Source organism: Falco naumanni, chromosome 7 (assembly GCF_017639655.2).
Source record: "Falco naumanni isolate bFalNau1 chromosome 7, bFalNau1.pat, whole genome shotgun sequence".
NCBI lineage: Eukaryota > Metazoa > Chordata > Aves > Falconiformes > Falconidae > Falco > Falco naumanni.
Window position 1 is genome coordinate 65255933 of NC_054060.1, and position 22145 is coordinate 65278077.

General features: G+C 42.6%; 1 protein-coding gene across 1 annotated transcript in view; it reads right to left on the reverse strand.

Moving 5' to 3' along the window:
• SPTLC2 (serine palmitoyltransferase long chain base subunit 2) overlaps positions 1-20189 on the reverse strand; it is a 78875-nt gene extending 58686 nt beyond the window's left edge. The window contains exons 1-2 of the mRNA XM_040600777.1: positions 20015-20189; positions 7694-7888 (exon numbers count right to left, since the gene is read on the reverse strand). Of these exons, the coding sequence (XP_040456711.1) occupies positions 7694-7888; positions 20015-20140 (321 nt within the window). The 5' untranslated portion in view covers positions 20141-20189. The remainder of the gene's footprint in view (positions 1-7693; positions 7889-20014) is intronic.
• Between the last annotated feature and the right edge of the window lie 1956 nt (positions 20190-22145).

The window sequence follows — 22145 nt, forward strand, 5'->3', positions numbered from 1 at the left end:
CATGGCATTAGGTCACGCTTCAAGTTAGAAATCCTCAAAGAATTCTAACGTATAGCATCACAGAAACTGAATTGGGAGCTCCTAATGACACATCAAGGTTTGGTCCTCTGAACTCAAATGGGACTTGAAATACCTTGGCTCTCTTTCCAGCTCTTGCTGGGTAGTTGAGGAGAGCACCTCTCTCAAAACACACAATAAACCCACATGGTGAAATGCATGGGCACATCTCTGCAAGAGATTTGAATTCAGCCTTCAGAGTTAAACAAAGCAAAGAAATATGCAATTGCTTTTTGGTACCAAATAGTATGCATTGCTTTGCTGCATGCACAAAGAATTTGAAAACTGAAGTATTCTGCTGTATTTTATTCTGTACATAAGAAACAAATTGGATACAGCAGCACTAGCATTATTATAGAGATTACTGTTAGAACTTCCTACAATTTTTTGTTCTGCATCCAAGCTAATAAGATACATTATGGCATCTCTCTTCTGCACAGCTTATCGGCACTTAAGTCCCACAGGATTTCTTTGCATGAGCTTTTCCTGAATTCTAGCTTCCCTTCCAACGTTTTTCAGGAAAAGTGACTGTCTTGAATGGATAACACACAAGAATGCCAAACTAACTGTGATAGCAAGGACATCTGAGCACCCAAGAACATTTTTTTCTGGCCTATTTAAAATGTTCCAAAGTCATGGGATTTCCTTATTACTATTCAAATAAAAAGGAAGTTTGACATTCAGTAGTGATAAGAATGCATAATTCATTTGCTACTGCTGGGGGGGGGGAAGCCTTTTTAATAATCTACAAAAGGAAAAAGTAGAATTTAAGATAAAGGTATGAGCCAGCATAGCACTTCTTCCTGTTTTTCTTAAGAGAAATAAATGTAAACTTGGTGAGGGGCATTTTATTTTTGGTGACAGGATAAGCAACACAGAATATCTGTCCAAACAAATATTATGGTGCCTGACATTTGTACCACTGAAATAAAACCAGGAGCATTTATGTCAGCTTAACAACTCAAACAAATGGGCACTGACCAGCTTTTACGTAACAATGCTCAACTGCAGCAAGACCTTCCTATTTTAATGATTTAACAACTTTGTCCTTTCAGTTTGGAGTAAAAGAACCATCTAGGTCCACCCTTTTGCATCCCCCTACCAGCACCTGCACAGGAAAGACAGTCTGAAAGTGCCGATTTCTAAGCAGATGTAGTTGCACCTAAGCATAACGACATGCCAAAAAGGCACAAAGACACGATTTTTCATCATTTCAACTATGGAAAAACAATCAAATTTAGCCAGTGATCACTGGGAAATACACAATGAATAGCCAGGGAATCACAAGTGTGTCCTTTCTCAGCAAAGGCTGCGGAAACCACATTTCTGTAAGCTAAGATGCATGGAAGGGCAATTATTTCTTCCACCTTCCTTTCCTTAAGTATAGTTTTGCATTATTTCACATGTCAGGTCTTTTAGAAAAGCACTTTGTCAAGAGAGGTTGTAGGTCAGCTAATACAAAGCTGTAATCCCCTAGAAAATCATTAGTTTTCTAAAGTAGCTGCACAGCTCTAGCCTTCTTTGACTTCATCATCTCACATTGTTCTAGGCAGAATGTTGGTTTTCAAGGCTGAATCACTAACAAACTGGTCACTTTCACAAAGGAGAAAAACATCTTGGTATTGACAAATGCATTCAGGAACTCCAGTCATACCTGAAGTTACATAGCTACTGCAGTCTATTACAAAGTGGTGATATGCATGAGAATACTTGTAGCAATATACTAAGATCTCAATTCATGACACTAATCCGAAATAATTATCTACAAGTTACTGAAACCCTCTGTTACATTGTTTGTAGAGGTGTGGGGAAAGAGCAAATCAACAAGAAACTGCGGCACATTAGAAGATCAATACCTGTGGGACTTGGACTTATATCTAACTATAATCTACTGAGATCTTTTCAAGCATTTTCAACTCCTCTTAACCACCTTTGCATGAGAATTCAGCTTCCCAACAGTTATTCAAGCACACTATGTGACCCAGGAAACAACAGAGATTTTAGCCAACGTTCTTGGCTAGGACCAGAGGCTGGAAGTGAATCATCGCACCAACTGAAGCAGGTACGCCTGGGCTGATACAGTCCACTCTTACCTCAGGTTACTGATCAGATAGACCATGTTTTCTTTCGAAACCCAAGCTGGCAAAGCAGGAAGAGTAACAAGCTCAACTGGTGAGATAAAGACAACCACCCACAACAGGCTGACACCCCCAAAGTATACAATGCAAGTATGGTCTTACAAGCCAACAGGATCACTAAGTTTGGAGTGATTTAACTGTGAAATAAAGAAGTTCTCTGAACCTAATGGATTATTATATGGAAAAAAGGAGTCTTAAAAGTCAACAAGAATTCAAGGAACAAACGATGGCTGAGGGAATTAAGGTCTAATACGGAACACTAGCCTTAGTTTTTTGGGGGTACCAAGCTGTACGATTATAGCAAAGGGCTCTAAGTGAGGCATCAGCTTAATGCCAGCCCCTTTGTGGTCTGTCCTGCCCCCCAATAAGCCACCTTCAGCTAGCTCTTATGAGAAAGTCCCTGGGAATAGGACAGGCAGGGAGTGTTATTTTGGCAAACATCAAAATTGGACTGTATTTCCTCAGTAATCCTAACCCTACCAAGAGGTCCTCATGACCCAGGCATCTCAGAACACCAAAACCAGAAATGGTAGCGATATCGTGCCTTTAGAAAGTAGTACAGACCTTAGCAGCTTGAAGGCCCTCTTTTGGAGCTGGCATGCAGGACCATATGGTCTGCCTGCTACTTTAGGGGTTGGCTTTTATGTTTGTTCTGCTCCACCTTTCTACAGTGTGGCATTTCAGATAGAGAGTAGAGAGGACAGTACACCAAAAAGACCACTTGAATTCCTCATGGAAATCAAACTCTTTCAATCCTTGAATCAAGAAAAAAAAACATTTGGGGAGGAAGGGGGGGATGAAATCTATCAATCCATACTAAATCAAATTTTTAGCACGTGCAGCCGCAGTGCTCTGCTGCAACAGTGTCCTACCACTGGAAACAATCACTGTCACCTTTAAACGGACTTCAGAGCTTATTGTTATTTTTCCATCAAGTTCTCATCCTATCAGATCAGATCAGACACTCTTTCTAGCCATAACAGAGCATAAGAGTATCAGCCTGAGACAGAACAGCTTCATTTGGAGGAAAAAATAGCCTAGGAGTGAGTGGTATCTTTGAGCAATCTTCAGAGTAAGGACAGCCAAACAACTTCACAAAAGTGAAGGTTACGCTGTTTCCAAACAAGGGAGCAAAAGCAGCGTGTTCTTTCATTCAAATTCCTATGAACTAAGCTAAGAAATCCTGAACAGCTCCATCCCTGCTGATTTCAGCCTAGAACATATATCCTGTTAGTAAGGTGATGCCTGATGAAGAAACCCTAGTGGTCTCCCAGAAGCCTGAAAGGCATAGTGATTTCAAGAAAGGGTGAAATAAGTGAAGAATAAAATTCTCCCTTGGGGTGCAGCACCTCAGCATAAGCGATGTGGGAATCCAAGTTTTCATCGTACTGTAAATTAATACTACAAGTGAAGGTCATAATGAGAGCTTTGTAACCATTAGCTTGGGGCACGGTGACATGCAAGTGTAGTTATGCTGCTTTTAGAGCCAAGTTTTCACAGCATTGCACCTAAGCTAACAAATGGTGCCATGAGCACCAGCTGGGCTTATCTGCAATTCACATAATGTGTTCCCTGCTAATACAAAACTGACTCTGAATGGAAATCAAGTAGACAATCGCAACAAATTTCAGGCTTCTGAAAGGAAGCAAAAAGACTAGTTCCATCTCGCCACTACAGGAGTCAAGAAAAAATGGAGCAATGGCTGCAGGTAACCTTTATACCATCAGGAGGCCTCTGATGAGCTATAGGTGCTAGGACAACACTGAGCAAAGGGCTCCAGTTTACTGCCACTGAAACACTTCTACAGATGGGATTCCTGTGAACAAGTGTTTGAAAACCCCAGGCGCTAGAAACATGTTTTAACTGAGCCAGCTACTGAGCATGAAGAGGTATATTCGAGAGCTACTGGCCCCATTTGCCCAGTTGCTGCCCTATACAAAGCATACAAGGTGATCAACAGGCAAATCAGACTAGAATAAACGTAAAAGTGATTTTCATCCTGCCTATACAATCCTACAAGCATTCTGCAGATTTAACTACATTATACGACATTACATTAAATTGGGTATGCATAAATAGATTCTAGCGTAATTGTGAACGGTCATGTTAATTTTGCCACTTTCCCATGCCTAAATAAGGCTGATAATGCTTCAGAGAGGATGTGCTACATACAAAACACTCGTTTCCAGGAAAAGCCCAGCTAGATATATTTTTAAACAAAGCCAAAAGCCATCAGACTATTTCCTGGAAATCAGTACTAGCAAAGTCTGTCCCTCTTCACCCTTTTGTGTTCAAACAGTGAGTCAGTATTAGGCTTTCCTGGACTCATTAATTTTAATGCAAGGCTCTAAAATTCCAAGGAATTTACTCACTGTCAGACTCTGTCCCAATATAGACCTATGGGAAAGCCTTTAAATTAGTCACTTGCGGTTTCTAGTTCTGATGCACAGACTAAGATTACAATATTAAGTGACAAGTCAAGGAAGGATTTGCTCTACTAAAATACATTGCCCTCTAAATCACACAAAAACTGAAGGTGACTTTTGGGGATTTCTTTTGTTTGTTTGGGTTTTTTTAGACTACATTTTGGATCTAACTTTACATTATGCTTTTAACTGTGATCACCTTCAGAAACTCACAACAGAAAATCCACATACTTCAGTTCAACGACTTTCAGGACAAGTTCATTCAGCCCTTTATGAAATACTTCCTCGCACTGTGTAATTCTGTTTTGCTGATAAAGCAGGTCGTCACACACTGTTCAGCTACACAGCTACTCCCACTGCCTTTGCTTTGAGCTTTTCACCTAAGCAATTATGAACTATTAAAGCTAACCCTTTTGCTTGATACTTAAGAAAATCATAATCATTTAGTTGGCTCTTTAGAATTTAAATAAGAAAAATGTTACTGTTCACACAGAGGTCACAAATCTGCCAGAGCAACCACAAGGCTCCTCCAATTTGCATGCATTAATTAAAAAAAGAAAGAAAACCAAAAAGCATGAGTTTCAAACTTTTTCCTGTGCACTAGTATCTGCACTCACTTACCAGAAGATGAGTGGGCTGTCAGCCAGCAGCTTGAGATTTTCAAATATTTGAAAATCATGAGAAACTGATTGAAAACAAGTCATTGAGCACCCACCAGCCCCCTGCAGCACCAAAATACAACCTAGCTCCCACACCAGACTCACTACAATGTGCTCTCATCAATTCATTCGCAGGCAAACAAAGCTTAAAGCAGCAAAGTGTGAGGGTAAGTACCGTATGTTCTAGACCTCACATGATCACTTTTCTCTTTGTCCTATATAGGAAACAGCTATTCCAACCAAAGCACTAGAAATGTGATCTGGGGAAGAACACCAGGCTGAGATTTCTTCAACGGCAAAACTTTTTTTTAAACAGGATTTCCTATTTTTCATTCTTACACAATATTCACTGGCACTTCTTACTAGCTCCATCCACAGACATCTTACGTACGAAACAAACCAAATACATGCATCTCTTCCCTGCAAGCCATGACCAACACGCAGACTCAAAGGGTTTCAATTCATCTGTCTGGGAGGTGTACTTGTTAAGCAAATGCCTTTCAGGGTAAGATGCAATGCAAAGATAATTTATAAAAACATTTCAGGGTAAATTTCTTTCAGAACTAGGATAACCAGTTGCCAACAAACTCTGTGCTTCAATGTGCCCCGTGACAATCCTTAGCAAGAGCCTAATATCAATAATGTATTCCCTAATTAGACCTAGTGCCCGAGGTCCTCCTTTTGTACCCTCATGTGAAGCCATGACTGCTCCCACAGAAAAGGGCTACTGTAAGCAGTCCTGCACCTTACATAATGGTAACAAGTATTTCAAAAACTGTGCAACAGAAATTAACCACTACAGTACAGAGTAACTGCACCAACACTGCAGTTACTCCTTTATAATCCTCAAGTACCATCAGTACAGACCAATATTTAAACCTTTATTCTAATGTCTTGGTAGATTCCTGCAAGTGTTTGATTTTTCTCTTCTGTATCAGCTTCTAGTTTATACACACAAAAATACAAGGGTGTCACGTTCTCAAGTGACACAAACCACCACAGCACAAATTACATTAATGAACACGTCAAGTTTCAAGCCAGCCATCCTTATTTGGATATTGTAACTGTTAAAAGGGATCTAAGATTTTTACTTCCAGATTCCAGAAGTCAGTTCTGGAAATAGTGTAAATTTAAACTCCTGTACTTTTAAACCAATATGAAATACCTATTATGCATTTAAGTCCTATGAGAATGTTTCTATTTTGGAAATAAGCGCCTTATTATGAATCAGCTTAATTCTACCTCATGATGCTCACAAAAAGAAGCTACTGTAAAGTAACTCTAGGCATTGGTTAGTTTACTGCATCTTAGCTGATCTACCGTAATATGATATGCCCTTTACTCCAGCACTGCCTCCAAAAAAGCCTTCCTTTTTTTTTTCTTCCCCTTGATTATTTGTTTGCATTAGTGAGATGTCCTTCCCACCCACTCTGTCTTCCACTAGCCTACTGCTTTTCTGGCTGCACACAGAACCAGAAGCTGGGAAACAAACACTCTTAATATTTTCTAAGCCAGACTGGCTCCCCAAAGCAGTTGAGAAAAACAGAATCCTGATCAACAAGAGTAATAAGCTAATTCACTCTACCTTTGGAGCAAAGCTCACTGGTATTCTATACCGTGCTGAGAGAGCTCACTCTAAGCCTTAGCAGGAAATAGGCTGCAAACTGCAAGTTTAAACAGTAGCTTTCGTAACAGCAATTAATTCCTGTGGGGAATAAAAGTCTCTAGACGTATTTTACATCTACTCAAAATTAGGATTCTCTAATTCTGGATTAACTGCTGAAGCAGGCAAGATTTTTCACCTGGTAACAGAAGCTTTTGTGAATAGGTTTTATCAGGAATTAATTACTTTTGATTACTACCAGTGAGCCAGGAGTCAGTACCTCAGATTACTCACCAGCTAACCTGCTAGAGCTTTGACTCCAGATGAATTTAAAGTCACCCAGCTTGTGCTCTGGTTCTCATCCACAAGTTTTTCTTTGCAGCCACTTAGGCCTAAGAGAATTAATACCATGCTTCCAAATCAAAACCCAGCCACAGGAGCAGCATCAGAAAGCCTCCTACTGCTGTCAAACTCAGACCAGATCCTCTGATAAGCATTTATTCAGCTGCTGATGCTGGCATATGCAGTCCCTCTCTCCCAAACCCTTGTTTCTGCAGGCAGGGCATCTCTCAGTGAGTTGATATAACCTCAGTGAGCGAGCAGCTGCACGGTGGTTAAAACATGACAAACTGTTGATGCAGCATTGAAACGCTATTTAGTTTAATGACACAGCAGTACTAGCATAATATTTGGGGCATCCAGAAGACTAGAAAAACAGCAGAAAACTGACCAACACCGCTCCCAAAAGAAATGCTCACGATCTAGCTTGACCACATCATTTCCCACCTACCATTATTTCCCAGCGGTTACCTTTTGTTCTTCTCTTTCTGTTGCATTTTGACACTTCTCAATCTTCCACTGCCGCATGAAATCTCGCAGATATCCAAAGAGAGTGAGAACACCATAGCCTACGTAGGTCAGCACAGCAACCAGCATTGGTGTTTCTTCGAAAGCTTCATTGAAAGGCCTTTTGTATAATCCTCCATTGTGCACAATATGATTTATCTATAGTAAATATTTAAAGAGAAGCAGTTGTGAGATACTCATTCAAGAAATGATATAGGCATTTCAGAGTAGTCCCTGCCCCTCCAACCAGCTATAAGCACTGCATCGCCCCCAGCCCAGCTCAAAGTACGTCCAGCTAGATCCAGCCATTACTGATAAATACCATCCGTTTCCATGTATGAGGTTGCCAAGTTGTTAATGTAACCAAAGTCACAGTTACCGATTTAGTGCGGTTTAATCTAACATCTCATTAAATTTCTTTTAGCTTGTGAAGCTACATAGGAGAGCATCGCTTATATCAAGGCCAACCAAAATGAAAAAATTGCCTTCCCCCTTCACCAAGAACTGCGTAGGTACAAATAACAGTACAGTAAGGCTTCCCAGGCTTGCCACAAGTGAAAACAAACCAGAAATGAATAGTTTTATTAATCTAAACAATGTATTCTTAGAATTATGAGAATTGGAAAAAAAAACCTGGAAAATATCAAAATAGACTCAACTTTGGAAGCCTGTATTACTCTAAAAAAAACAAGCATAAGCTAGTCTCTCCGTAGCTGTCAGCCTAAAGATGCTGACGTAAATGCTATACTCATCCATGAGGCGGACATGACACCACAGACAAAAAAGTCATTGTATACACAGTTTCAACATCGCATATATGTCAGCACGCAGAACAAAGCAAGGCTTTCTGCATAAAATCCACACTAAAAGTCATCTTGCCACTTGCATACCATCTCCTGAAGGTAAGAACCTGACTGGTTGTTTAATACACGTGCATGTCCATCTCAAGTACTACCACTACAAAACACAGTATTTGTGAGTATTAAAGAAAAACTTCACAGCTACAAGGCAAGGGCTCACTCAACATAACACTGTGGGGAAAACCACCATGGTTTTAACTAGATTACTTGTTCAAAGAACTAAGTTAAAGATCAGATCTCAAAAGTCAATGTATCAAAACATAGAAACCCAGCTATTAGATGCAAATTGCTATCTATATTCCTAAAAGTTACAGAACAGCTACCCTATAATAGAATAGCTACATGTGAAAGAACACTCTCCAAGACATAAATCCCCTATCTGTAGCATTAAATATATACATATAATAAGAAGTGTATTTTAAAAAATATTCTAATAAAAGAAACATCAACACCTAGGAAAGAGGTTGATCCTAAATACATCAAAAAAGGACAGCAGCCAATAATTACTGAAGGGTGGGGGCCAGCAGACAGAAAAAACCCAGTTATTTACCTATGGCACTCCTAGTATCATACGGGAAAGAAAGACCCAGAGTTGTACCAGCCTCTAACAGCTAATGAATCAATAAAGGCAGACATACTTGCCAGCCTCAGCAGACACTGCATTATTTGGAAAGTGACATCTGCTCGTCTCAGGTGCTGAAGCAAGTCTGCATTTCAAGCCTGGCATTAATATCTTGAAAGTAATTTTTCAGACAACAAGGGTGTGCTCTGAGGATACAATTATATATATATTATATATATATTATATATTATATAGCTATGCAGTTACTGAGCATAAAGACTGCACCAGCACCTTCCTCCTAATATTCATTTCTACCTCTCCCCTTCTACTGACACAGACATCCAGAACTAAGTTTTAAGTAGAGCAAATCCTCTGGTCACGCTAGTTGCGAGGACTTTAGAATTGGTGCCAGTGCGGAAAAACCAGCAAAGATACAGGAGGAATTTCTCTTCTGGCAGCAGCACTTACCCAGATGCAGATAACTAACCTAGAGCATTTTGAGGCCAGGTTTATTAATGAAGTAGTTTTAAAAACATACTGTACACAGTAGTGGCTTAAGCTAGAAAATGACCACGCTTTGGAACAGGTGTAGGAACACCTGCTTACCACATTGCAGCTCAGATTATGGCAATTTAAAGCTTTAGTGGAGGCCACAGGTTCATACACTGTTTTCTTCAGGAACTGTACCAGCCGAAGCAACTGCCCCTGCCCCACTCACTCCCACTTTGTGCCACCTGTGTCGCTCTCTGGCTTGCACAACTAAGGCTAATCCGATTTTCAGCACAGCATCCCTCCCGACACTGAACTGATCCAGGTTGAATACACAATGGTTTGCAGAAGGTTATTTATTAGACCCTAATAGTCTTCACAGCACTGCTCCACGCACAAACTCATTCGACAGATCTCAGCAAACAAGAACCCCCAGCTGTTGGGGAGAAAGGAGGGGCACCAGCACCACGACAATCAGCAGGCTTGATGAGCCCACACTGCGGAGGAAAAACCATGAAAGCTTTCTCTTCTGTTACTCTCGGGATTCCTTAACTGTATCACTATGACGCCAGTTCATGAAACCATAGAATTTTATTGCATCCAGATCTCAGAAAGATCATGCACCAAAGCTCCAACTACTCCAATTTCATGGCTTGATGAACTGAAGTTGAATTTTGTGTCCCCACGGTGACAGACCAGGTTGTGAACAGCAGCTACTGAGGAGCAGGCATACCACCTACCTGCTACCTGGGGCTGTCTACTAGTAGCACATTTCTGGATAAGCAGACAGAAAAGTGGTAGTGACTACTTCGCAAACTATCTAGCATCTAATAAATAGATATCACATCAAAGCTTTTCACGTCTTTTCCAGTAACTGGACGTTCATCTGGAGGAGGTGAAAGGCTACATCCTAAGGATATAGATCTGAGACTACCTAATAACAGAAAATAGCAACTGAAAAAATTCCAACAACAAACCAAAACCTACACACAATTTTAATCAGAATAAAAGCATACCAATTTTCTCCAGGTCTTTAGAGGTGCCTCTGCTTGTGACAAATGCTAAAACTAAACTAGTTATTCCACATGGTCAAAACCCAACATTTCACTGAGAAAGGCTCTTTTGGAAATACCTGTACTGATTCAACACATACTCTAATCAATTTCACCTCCCAGTGTTCTTCCACCAATGTGCATAAGCATTGTTATATATGCATATACACCCTTATACTCTCATGTCAGCTACCATGTAAGCTGAGAAGCTTCTACACTATCCTATCTGAATTAAACACTAAATACTCTGAATGCAATTCCATGGACTTTTCATGAAGCATACAATGACTATAAATACACACTGAAGTGGCCTACAGAAGAGGCACTCGTAGCCACATTTTAGATACAAGCCTATTCAGTTTTCCAAGAACGCCTTATAAATCTGCACATTAGCCTTCAAATGAAGGCTTACATGCTGCGAGCTCCAGCCCTGCTGCCAAAGGGCAGCAAGTTCAGTTCCAGAGACCAAGAGAGAAGGTGGCTACACCTTAGTAATTCAAGTCCTACCATTAACAAAGTCTGCTGGGACCTTTGAACTAGAATATACTGCATATCTAAGTGGAGACCACAAAGAAAAGTCAAAGTTCACCTAAGCATGTGGTTCAAAAAAGCAGGTGTGTGCTCACCTACATCTCTCTCCTGTACTGCTCAAACTGCATGTACACAGAAGAGCACCGTCACATCAAGGAACTCAACTGCAGGAGAAAACCAGAGTGCACCAGCCAGCTGGTTATGGAAGGCAGCAAAGAGATGGCATTCTGAGTCAGCCACAGGTAATGCCTGTGTCGGGCCAAGCTCTTGGGGAAAGAAATCACACGAAACAGCATTGTAACTGTTACTGAGCAGCAGCAGCAGCATACAGCTACAGCTAGAAAGGACTGCACTAGTCTAAGCAGAACACATCAAGGGGTCTGATTATAAACATCTCCCCAACCTGCCAACAGCTCCAATTCATAAGATGTTACAGTACGAAACAGACTTCAGATTTAGTTCATCCTGCAAATTAGAAGCATTATAAGTAGCACGACAGCATGTCTAGTATAGGCAGAAGATGGGATTGTGGATGTACACTTGTACAGCAAAGCACACCCAACCTGATGTTCTTACCCAACTACTGCACAAAGTTATGCTTTAAAGGCCACAACAGCCTCCAGACAGCATCCAGTCTTGCAGTGCCTTAAGGTAGGTACCATCCGAATGAGACTCCAGCTCCACAGACAGAAAAGGTATTTCTGTCTATCCTGAGTTATTCAAACTCTTTAATGACATATATGGAAAACACCTCACAATACCCCTGCTGCAGTTACCTTAGCATGATTAGGGACAGAATAGTGTCATCTGCGCAAAGATAGTTATTTAGGTCACCCCACTGAGCACAAATTCACACTAGAATGTATCCAATTGCATGCTTTGATTACAACCTTGACTCTCCTACTAGATGTGAATCTAACTCCTTTATCAGAGCGTTAGAAAATTGCAATCCATAAACCGCAGTAAGCCAGCTTTTACCAGTACCCTTCGCTGTTTTCCATTTCTTAAATTTGGACAGAGAAGGACTACCATACCTCACCCTGTCATGGATTTACAAAGAAGGTTAAAATGAAACCAGCAGATACAGATTTCAGTGGTAATTACATGTTTGCTGCCGGCATTCAAAACAGGTCATGTATGAGACTGGCATTAATCTGAACCTGACTTTCTTCTCATCAAAAACTTATTTCTCAAAAACAACAGGAAAAGGTGTTTCTGTATATTTGCTATACCTGTGTTAGCAAACAACTTGGACAAGATCTCATGACAGAAATCAGCAGATGCAAAGGAGCACACAAGAAGCCAAACACTCTCAGACTGAGGGGTACCATGCTTAACTTTCAAAAGCATTAAGAAGTCAAAGTTTTGTGAGAAGACAAAAGCCATACTTAAGCACAGAATCATATGCAGACACTACTGTTAGACACCACACAGGATTTATCAGAGGGATCTGAATACATATCTTGCATGGCAGGCATATACTTTAGGGACAGAAGATGCTCCAAATGCAACACACAGAGCACACAGTAAGAAAGAAGTACACAATAACTGGTGATGCTGCTACCCCAGAAACCCCCTAATACTCTGTATTAAGAGGCTTCTTCATTTTATGCTGCCAGGAAGAACAAAGTCAGATGAACCTGGCAGACTTCATGCAAACAGCTTAAAAGGATTATTTAAGCTGGAGCACAACTTCACTAAGTCTTATTAAAGTTTAGTAGCTTCTCATTGCCACATACCACACACACTGCAGAAATTTTACTAGCAGCTTTGCAGCTTTTTTTAATTATTATTATTTTTCAGAAACTTAATGTGGAAGGCTGCTTCCACGAGTTAGCTACTTTTTTGTCAAAGATTCCTGCCAACTATAGAGAATAAAATGGCAAGATACGCGATGCCCATCCACTCTAGGATGTGCCTCCACTCTCAAAAGCAGTCATATTTATAATCAAGGATATGGGGAGTCAACACTACAGGAACTACAGCACTGAACTCCACACAGGCAGCTGCTCTAAGCTCTTACGGTATTCTGTGGTAATTTTACTGTTTGCCCTTTTCCTTGTGCTGCTTTGTTCTTAGACTTCAAAACTCAGATTATTGCATGGGTAAAAAGACGAAATACTTACTATCAAAATTAAAATGAAACTATTTGAATTGCATTTTAAGCTTTGAAAAAAAAAAACACACAGGAGGGAAATTTGTTTTACAAGACAAACTTTAACACTCGAGTGTGTTCCAAATTACTCCTCTTGTTGGCAGGCATTATCAAATATTTTTATTTCCAAATGCCTAGAAATGTGGCATTCCTTTGTTAAGATGCACTTGCCACACCTACAGTATAAATCTTCATAATGTTTAAGTGTTGCTAAAAGGAAAAAACCCAGCCTAAACAAGTGAATGATGCAATTAAGTTTGGGGTATTTTTGCTTACTACATACGTCTAACAATTTAAATACTACTGAGAATATACTTTTCCTGACACTTTACCTTAAACTACCTCTAAAACTAATATGTTCCTTTATCTAGTACAGTGTTGTGACAGAAAATTCCTTACCTGCACACTTGATTACTAAATGTGTTTTACAATAAAGATTTCCAAAGACAGCACAAGTCTGCAGTGGTTTACCAACAAGTCAATCTCTAGGCTTTAAGATACCTCTGAAAGAGTTCCCAACATACTTTAGAATTGCTCTCACTTATTTTTACAGACATTTAAAACCTTTTACTTCCTAAACTTTTTACCTCCTGCCTTCTCAACTCTAAGTATTCTTCAAGACTATACCCTTCAATTATAAATAGTTCTTTTTCTAGGAGTGATTTCTTAATGAAGGCAAAAAAACCACCTGGAAACCTTGTTGAAGCTGGGCCCATGTTTTATATTCCTTCTAGAGAAACTGGAGTCAATAAATAATTAAGATAAAGCTTTTCTTCCAACAAATTGAAAGCATGACATTTAGGAAAAAAACAATGCTGCTTTACAGTTAAGACAGAAAAATACAACATGACATATCACTCAAGTAGTTACAATAAAATAAAATGAACTTTTAAATTATAGCCTTTAAGGCTTATCACCAGCGAAGTTTAAAATGGCAGTCCAAATATAACTGAAAGATTTTAACACTTTATCCAAACTGACTTCTCAATACCACATACTCAAATCTAAGAGAAGCCAGTCACACCAACCACTACCATGGGTATCTGGTTTTGCATTTGTTTTCAAACCGGTACAAATATACAAATTCTCAACGAGTACAACATTGGTTCTACATCTACTAATTTAATATGGTGGTCTCAAATATTCATTTAGCCAGATTAAATGTGGCGTAGCTACGCCTTCCACAAAAGCTTACAGTCTTTTATAATTGAATTTAGTATTAGAAAAGTACCCTCATGCACAGGTATGCTTTTTCAGAAATAAAGAGTTTTGTCAATGAAAACACCTGAAGGAGACTGCAGTCTTTTCTAGGTCAGCCAGTTTTCTACTCAATTTAGTTTTATGTTACTGACACAATAAATGCAGTCAATCAAAAAGCCAAGCAAGAGGCAAAAGTAATAATTTCTTTCCCCAGGCCCGATACAAGCCTCAGAGTACACGCTAGAAGGCCTAAGGCGCGTATTTTTACAGGGGTTCAAGGACTGAATGCTAATGTCTAATCCTGAGCAAACTCTCCCACAATTTCTGACTTTTTTTTTCTGTAATCATGGAATAACCAAGGTTGGAAGGGACCCTCAGTGGTCGTTGTGTCCAACGCCCCACCTCAAAGCAGGTCGCTGAGGGCCATGTCCAATCTAATCTTGAACTCCTCCAAGGATAGAGGTTCCACAAACTCTTTGGGCAACTTCCTCCAGTATTTTTACCACCCTCACAGAAAAATTATTTTCCTTGTATGTAATCAAGATTTCCCATTCTTCCAAATTATATCCGTTGCCTCTCAGGCTACCGCCACACACGTCCAAGAATCTGGCTCCATTTCTCTACATCCTCCAGTCAGCTAGTTGAGACTTCTCCTCCTAAGGCTGAGCAAACCCAGCTCTCCGTCTCTCCTTACACCTCGTGTGCTCCAGCCTCTTCTGCTCCTTGGGTGCCCTCCACTGGATTCACAGATTCCCATGGCTATGTCAGCATCTTTCTGGGGAGCCCAAAAGGACACAGTGCTCAAGATGCAGTCTCACAAATGCTGAGTAAGGGTCAACAATCACTTCTTGCTGAATAAGTTCACAAGAATTAGTTCTTTAGGGCCAATTTTTTATCAGAAATATTTGCTTTTTAAATTAGCAGGCAGATGTGGGAAAAAAAAAAAAACCACCTCATAATTCTGTATTCAAATTCCTTTTTATACCAGTAGATAGGGCAGCTACTTAACATCTTTGTCTTATCCTAACCTTCATCTGAAACAAGGGCTTATTCACATCACTGCTACCACCAACTCCCTGTAACAACAGAAACTTTCAGTATTTGTTGCACTCATCTTTGTAAGCGTGCTCTCCCAAAGAAGTTACACTAACCTGAATTCCAACAAAAGCATCTATAAAGTCAAGATGAACCCCTGCATCCTGAAGCAGCTCATGAGATGAGCCTACAAGCAGTATGACTGCGCTCTCTCAGAAAACCAAACACAAATCACAGGACCACACAAGCAGTTTTTAGCACGTACACACAAAAGCTTTCAGGAAAAAATATCTATGCTGTCCATTTTAATAGCTGCAAGCATTCAGGACTTGTGACATTTTAAGGGACTGCAAATCCTGTAGTCCTCCCACTTTCTTCAACCAAACTATTCCTTGTCTTCCTGAGGAAATAGGATGAAACCTTGTTTACAAAAGCATGTAAACATTAAGCTATCTGCAGATTACCATAGTACGTCATTTGAAGACCTTCTAGAAACATCAGGGAAATTAAAATTTGCTTATATCATTCCAGTTCCTGTCTGACTGACTCAGAGATACTGCACACAACAGAAATTGAGAACCTGGTAACTAAAACCTACATTCCAATTTTTTTTTTTTGTTTGAGATTATTTCATCTTCAACTTCTAGAAGCACAACAAACCATTCTAAGGTGAGAAGCTCAATTAAGGAGTCCAAAAAAATACATTACTAAAAATCTGTTTACAATAATAGCTAGAATCCAATAAGTTATCATGGAAAAAAAGGGCATCTTGTCACATTAAATATGTCCCAATCTCCCTGTTCTAAGGAAGTAAAAAGTTTTCAGATGCAGTATTAGAAAACTATTACCCATTTGCTTCAAAGCAAAACACTCCAATGGCGAAATACATTCCAGTTTAAAACTGCACTGCAGAAAGAAAAAGCAATTTTCCCTGCACTCTTTATTATTCCCACAAGTGTCCTGACAGATCCTCAGTACTGTTTTTTCTATGAACTCACTTTAGACTCTCTCCAGCAGACCAGAATGACATAAAAAGTAGAATCATGCACAACTTGATAAGGTAACTTCTCTGTTCTTTTATTGAGATTTGCTTTCTTTCTGCTGGCTGTGTTCATTTCCTCACATCATAACAATACCCTTTGAGATGTCAGGCTTTCATCTTACATAGCGCAGTATTACACTGAAGCATTAAATCAGTTTTGAATCCATCCACAGATCACTATACTTTCTAACCACGCACTCCCTTAGCTTAAGTCAGAAATGTTACTTATTCTTCTGCAATATCCCACAGTTTTTAATTGCTAGATGGTTCTTCTACCTTTTTCTTAAGGTGCTTATAGTGAGATTGTTGCATTCACTGAATTTTAATCTCTAAACAGATTAGGAATCAAAGTAATTTTAACACAGGATTTCCCAGGAAAGCAACAGAAAGAGCTGTTGTTTACCTTAGTATTTCCACAGAATGCCTTTTTTTTTTAAATGCTGAAACCCTAACTTTAAATTATTACTTTCCTAGCCGCTGATAATATTCCATTGATTTCCAAGGCAGCCAAAGTCAGTTACTGCACAGTCTTAATAGGCAGCCAAGTTCCTCTCTCTTCTCATCAAGGGGAAAGATTAGCAGTTCAGATCCCAGCAAGAGACAAATTAATACAAGCTATTTAAAAATTAAGGTGAACAATTTCACCCTCTTCTGCTCATGCTGGAATAACAGTAAAGAGCCTGTGCTATATCAAATACCAGTCTCTTTCTGTGGAGGGAGTTGTAAGGAAAGCCTGAATTCTGTGCCATAAGGATAATATCCTTTAATACAAATCTTTTTTTACCTTTGAGGGGTAACCCAGCCCACTCGCTCCCCAAAACAAACGAAACAAAAAAACCCCAAAACTTACTCAGGTTGCCACAGCAGATGTTCTAGGTAGGGGCAGACTCCTTTTTTCACATTGTTAAAAACGGGTTAGGCTTTCCTGCATTATCAAGCCCTGCAGGAGGGCACAGTGATGTACTACCCTATCTCTAAGCCCTCCTCTCAAAACCTCCAGGCTTTTCCAGATAAGTTGCCAGTGATCACAACACTTCTTTATACCAATGGCTTTCCTTCCCCCTTCACTTCCCATTGATGTATTCATTTTATCTAGATGTCTTCTCGCCTCTTCTTTCAAGGACCCCATCATAGGCCTTCTTGCAATAGCGTCTTTTTTTTCCACTCATCCTTACTTTTCTGGGTTTTTTTTCTATTAAGTAGGAATTGCACTCTTACATGTAAGCTGCCTCCTTTTTGGTACTTGTTTACTTTGCGTTCCACAGACCTCTCCACCTGCACTCTCAAGCACTGTATGGGTATATACATAGTACAGATAGACACTCAACACGTGGTAAGCGTTAACGTGTTTCCCTTCTTCTATGTAAAGGCCCAACAACCAAAATTCAAAAAGCCAAAAGGCCAATCAAATAGCCAAACCTGTGACACATGAGCAAGTATATCTTTGGCAGCTCTAAACTCCGATCACTGATGATGAGGAAGCTCTACAAGGCCAGTATTCCTAAACACTCACTTCTTCCAGTCAGGCTCCAACGTTTAGACTCTCATTTTGAAAGTCAGCAATCTGGCCCACATGAAATTATCCTGAAAAGAATGCAAGACTCCTAATTATAAATCTCTGCTTGACCAGCAAGCAGCTGCCAGAACAATATAAAACTTTCTTATACTTTTCTCACATCCTCTGACAACGCCACATTTGGGCTTTTTGCTAAGATTTCACATGACCACTTCCCCAATAAGCCTTCCTCACCCTTTAGAAATAGTTACCTCAAATGCCTCAGGCTTCCAAGACACATTTGAGCACAGTATCACACGCAAGGTACTAACTGAATAGAACATCTCATAAACCAGCAAGGTTTTTAAGCTGCCTGAGCCTGATGTTGATGGGCTGCATCTCCCATGTTTTCCATATACACAGCTGAACAAAATCCTTGAGGAAAAAGCTTCTTTACCACACTTTCCTGTTCTTCTGAAGCAGAAGAAAGTAACTGTATTCAGATCACCTTCTTTAAAAAGCACGGGGAGGGGGAAACACTCATAGAACACGCATGTTCAGTCTTAATGCAAAGATTTACACCTATGGTTTTATAGTCAGCAGTGCTTGGTGTTTGCAAGGCACAACTACCAGTGCCATAGGTCCCCAAACCAGTACAAGCTGTCACTGCTGCCAAACGAAGGTATTACGCTGTCTTCCTCCACTTGTTCACTCCCAAAACTGTGTTATCACCTCCCCAGTGCCACAGGAAGACTGTAAGTGTCCATCCAGTGAAAGAAATACAGTAAGTACCCTGGGTCAAAGTTAACTTGGGAGTGGGGGTGAGAAAGAGGAAGTTTAGTTTTACCCTGCATCAGTTCTCATTCTGGTTCACGCAGTGACTGCACGTGCCTAAGCTGAAAAAAACCCAGAATGGGCAGCACAGGAGTGAAAACAAGGAGCAACAGGAGTGACGTTGGAGGAAGAAGTCTCTTCTCAAGCAGCTTTGGCTGTCCAAGGAAACGCAACCTACTCCATACCACTGGGCCTGCCTTCATGAGAACCATTAAGAACCTTACACCGTAACAGAAAAGTTTGGTGTTTTGCAGAGAAACAACTGGAAGTCTGAAAGCACAAATACACACTGGTATCACAGGGTGTTAATGCAGGCAGATGGGAAGTGCTGCATCAACCTTTAACTCTTCTGTAGAGGGAACTCCCTACTCAAGGCTACCTGTACCCATAGCCCCGTCGCCTGTAACAACAAAACAACGGTGAGAAACTGCCAAAGTCTCTTCTTCTAACGTACAGACCTATCGTATTATATCGAGGTTTAAGTTTAAAAGCTGTGCTGCTAGTAAAAGCCTCGCAGAAAAGCTACAGCAATGACTCAAGGGCCAGCCGGCTCACACGGAGTTACCAGCCCGGCAAGCGACCACGGGCCAGGCCCGCCACCGGGGCGCTGACACCCCCCCCCCCCCGGGCCTGGCACCCCTCCCCGTGCACTAACAGCCCCCCGGGGCCAGGCCCACCACCCGGGCGCTGCCCTGCCCGCGCGGCTGAGGGCCGGGACTGGGGGCGGCACCCAAACCCGAACCGCGCCGACCCACGAACGTCGGCTGCAGCCCCCCACCGCCCAGCCGGGTGGCTGAGGGGCGGCTGCAGGCTGCCCCGGCTCCGCAGCCCAGCCGGGGCTCGCACGGAGCGACGAGGTAGCGGGGCGGAAGCACCGAGGCGGCGCCCGCCTGGAAGAGAGCACCGGGGCCGGCCGGCCCCACACGCCCTGGCCCGCCACCGGAGCCCCCGAGACAGGCAACTACTGCCCCTCCCCCCCACCGCCGTTGCCGGCCCCGCTCGCGCGGCGGAGGGCGCCCGTCGTTCACACCTGGGTGTCGGGCGCGGGCAGGCCGCGCACGTAGCCGTTGCGGAGGCCACCGTGGGCCGCGCCGCTGCAGCCGTTGGCGCGGGGCTGAGCTCCCAGCGCCGCCGCAGCCCGCTCGGGCCGCTCCATCCCGCCGGCTCCGCTGCGCTGCACCCGCTCCGCCGCCCCCGCCCGGCCGCACCGCACCGGAAGCGCGAGCCGCCGCCTCCCCCAATCGCCGGCGGAGACGTCACGTTCAGGGATGGGCTCAGCAGTGACGCATCAGCGCGCGTGAGAGGATGGCGGCGCAGGCCGGGAAGAGGGGGCGGGGCTGAGAGACAGAGGCCCAATGAGAGTCCCGCATGCCAATCAGATGGGCGGGGAGCGAGATGGAGGAAGTGGCTTACCCAATCGCAAAGCGTAAAATTCGAAGGGAGGTGGAGACAGACGGTAAAAGTTATCCAATCGCTTGAAAGAGATGGAACCGGGAACGAGGAGAACGAGATGAGCTAGCCAATCACAGAGCGAGGTGGAGGGAAGGGGAGCGAGTGAATGGCAGGGTTTGTCCAATGACAGGAGGGAGGAGCAGGGCGGTGGCTGAGGCGGCAGCCAATGGGCTTGGGTGGCGGGGCGGGCTGGTGGGGTAGGGTGTGAGGTGGCGGCCGTGAGGCGGCGGCGGGGTGTGCGCTGCGCTCGGCCGGGCTCTGGCCGTGTGAGGCTGCCCGGCCCGGCCCTGCCCTGCCCTGCCCTGCCGGCGGGGACACCCTGCATCCGCAAACGCTATCCCTGACGCGAAGGGGGCAGCGCGGCGGGGTACGGGCTGGCACTGTTCCTGTTTCCGCCGGCGGCCCTTCTTCCCCGCGGGCACCCCAGTCGGCACCCCAGTCGCTGGAGCGTTGGGAGGGCCAGGGTGGGGTGGGGCAGCCGGGAAGCCCCTCGCCTGCCCTTGCTGCTCTGAGCTGAGGGAGCTGACGGGCGAAGCGGTTCCCTCAGGCCCCGGGGGGGGGTGCCCGGGGGCGCGCAGGCCTGGGGCTGTGGCCTGGTGGGCTGTGTGAGAGAGATCAAAGCAACCCCCGCAGGCTGCTGGGAGAACCCCTGGGTGAAACTGAACGGCTTTTTGCGAGGTCAGGGCTAATTACAGTAATGCCCTTTCCTGCCTAGGATCGACCTGGGAGAGGTGTATCTTGGCTCAGGTCCACCTGGGTAATGAAGGACCCGATGGGAAGCCCTGCAGACAAGCTCCAGGCAGAGCTTGAGCCAACAGGTTTTAAATTTGGGCTTAAAGATAGGTATATGCATGGCTGCCTTGCTGAGCTAGTATCCCTAACAGCTGAAGTTGTCAGTCTGTTAACTCTGCCTGCGGCAGTGTTTAAAAATCATCATATATTTGGCTATGAATTTAAGTGTTCTCTGACAAGCTTTGGAAATAACATGTTTCATTCAAAGACCCGTAAAATAAAGACTGTTTAGTTCAGGGATAGGTATTAACAACCTTAGTAACATTTGGGTTACCAAACGCACAGGCAACACCAGAGGAAAGGTGCTCCGCAAACCACAAAGCATCTGTGTTTGTGCACTATTATACAACTTTGTATACATCTTGGTGAGGGATTGGGAAGGGGAAGGCATCCAGAGGTTTCTGAATTGCAGGAGTGTTAACTGGTGGAAAGGAAACAGCCTAACATGCTTAATTACGTACTGAAGAGATGGCAGAGTATGACCTTTGATTTCTCCAGCGTAATTGATAAGGGTGGGTTGCGGTGTTTCTTAGAATGTAACTTGAAACGATGAGAACAAATCTCAGTTAATGGAAAGTTAACAAGTTTAAGCAGTTGAATTTGAGAGAATGGTCTTATCCTTTCCTTTGTGATTTGCTACTCTTGACAGGGTTTTTTTCTGTATTACAGTTGCATCTTGGAGACTCTGTCATGAATCTCATTGCAAATTCGATATGATCATAGAGTTCCTAACAAAAGTGAATTAGTGTCTTTGAAAGATAGTCATTGTTCTCCCCTCAAGAAAACCTGGGATAGCTTCACAGCCTGGTTCCAGCCTATTTGTAGGCAGCAGTATGCATCCAGTACACTTCATATCTCTGGGTGACCTTTGAACAAGAGAGCTTGTTGTAATGAGGTATACAAACACAGGCTCAGGG